We start from the raw sequence: 1,856 nt of genomic DNA on the forward strand, positions 1-1,856 counted from the left end.
AGGTATGTGTGGGGTGAGGAGAGAGAGGTGAGTGAAGTAAGAGTGTTCAAGGAGGAGGGAACAGCATGTATGAGGTGGGATGGGGGACATTGCTAATGGTTTTGTATGGAAGGAGCCCAGAGGACAAAGTAAGTCATACTAAAGAACTTGGACTATTTTCTTGAGGGTAGTGAAGAGGACTTAAAGCTAGATTCAGTAGATTTGCAATTAGAAAATCACTCTAACTGCCATGGGGAGGATGGACTGGAGAGAAGCAGAGCAGAGGCAGAGCCAGCTAGATAAGCAGTTCACCTGGTGAGAGATGATGGTGGCTCACACTGCCAAGGGATGCAGAAAGTCTAAACCAGTTTTAGCCTCGGTTTCACTCCAATCAATGAGCATCCCCACTGGAGGAGCAACCTGCCGTGTACCTGCCCCAACTCGAAAGCCGGTCTTTGACATCTGAGGACCCTTACTCTTCAAAGTGTGTCCTATTGACCAGCATCACATTATCTGAGAGGTTGTTAGGAATGCAGAATCTCAAGCCCTGCCCCAAACCCACTTAATCCAAATCTGCATTTTAACGAGATCCTCAGGTGATTTGTACACATGTGAGAAAGTGTCAAGGACTGTCCTAGGACATTGCATAACTCCCATGTCGCTCACCTTGGTCCTTTATCGTGGCTCTGGGGAGCTTCCTGTCAGTGGCTTCCCTCTTGCTGAGGTGAGCCCCCCATCCCCCAGGCTCTGACATTGTCCTCCCAGATGCCCACAGGCCCCTTATTGGAACTGGGGCTGTGTGCATGTGCTGAATGCATGTGTCCAGACCTAAAGATGCAGCTGGCTTCCTGCCACCAGACTCAGCTTCCCCTACTTCATCTCACTGGCTGTCCATTTGTTCTTTGCATTTTTCTCTGCAGGAGATAGTGGACTGGTTCAATGCCCTCCGCGCAGCCCGTCTGCAATACTTAAAAGTGGCCTTTCCTGAGCTCCCAGAGTCTGAGGTGAGCTAAATGTGAATTCCCAATTTCTGAGTCTCTTTTCTGCGACCTCCTTCTCCATGTCTCCTGACCTCGAAGACACTCAGAGGCCAGACTAAGTTGGTTTGCAGGCAAGACCTTGAGACTTGGGGTTGAGTACCTCAGAGAGAAACCAAAGGCTTTCTTTTGGGGAGGCTGGGGTATTATGGCTTCACACATGGCAAGGCAGCCTCCAAAAAGCAGGTGAGGCTCTCACCTTTGGAATGCATGGCACCATCCACCATCTCAAAGGGCTCAGGATCTGTGCATTTCTTCCTGACTCCTTCTCCCTCTAAAAGGTACAAATGATTCCTACCATACTGCTTACAAGGTGCTTTTGAGTCCATTTTATCTTGTAATTCCTTTTATTTCATGATCCTTGCAGTAGTCTTCTAGGTAGTGGGTGATTATTCCCATTTTACTGATGAAAAACTGAGTCCCAGGAAGGTCAAGTGAATAACTGAAAGTGCTCTTCCCACCCTCACATCCTCCTTTGCTCTTTCGTGTTCTGGTCCCATGAAGGAAATGGGATCTTCATAATTCTACCAGAAACAGTCCGCCTTTCATGGCCAAGGTAATGGTAAGCCTGAGAACTTCATGTTGATTGTCTTCAGTCATCTGGGCCATCCATCTATATCTCTCAGGCTTGGCTGGGGAAGCAGACAGTGTGGGGCAGAGGATGTTACCTCAAGCCAGGAGGCCTGGGCTCTCATGGACGCTCTGTCACTAACTTGCTGTGTGACCAGTGCAGGTCACGTCACCTCTCCACACGTTTCCAGATCTGTAAGATGGCGATTGAGCTGGGTCATCTTCAGGGTCCCTTCCAGCTCTGAGGTTCTGTGATCTGTTGTCTGTTTT

At 48.9% G+C, this 1,856-nt stretch overlaps 1 protein-coding gene across 1 annotated transcript in view; it reads left to right on the forward strand.

Moving 5' to 3' along the window:
* The window catches only part of LOC105310604 (arf-GAP with dual PH domain-containing protein 2-like), a gene marked incomplete at its 3' end in the record, with an annotated part of 5,453 nt that extends 4,470 nt beyond the window's left edge, over positions 1-983 (forward strand). The window contains exon 2 of the mRNA XM_011386760.2: positions 900-983. Coding sequence (XP_011385062.2) covers positions 900-983 — 84 coding nt within the window. The remainder of the gene's footprint in view (positions 1-899) is intronic.
* Positions 984-1,856: the final 873 nt, after the last annotated feature.

This window comes from Pteropus vampyrus, unplaced genomic scaffold (genome assembly GCF_000151845.1).
Source record: "Pteropus vampyrus isolate Shadow unplaced genomic scaffold, Pvam_2.0 Scaffold7062, whole genome shotgun sequence".
In the NCBI taxonomy this organism is placed as follows: Eukaryota; Metazoa; Chordata; class Mammalia; order Chiroptera; family Pteropodidae; genus Pteropus; species Pteropus vampyrus.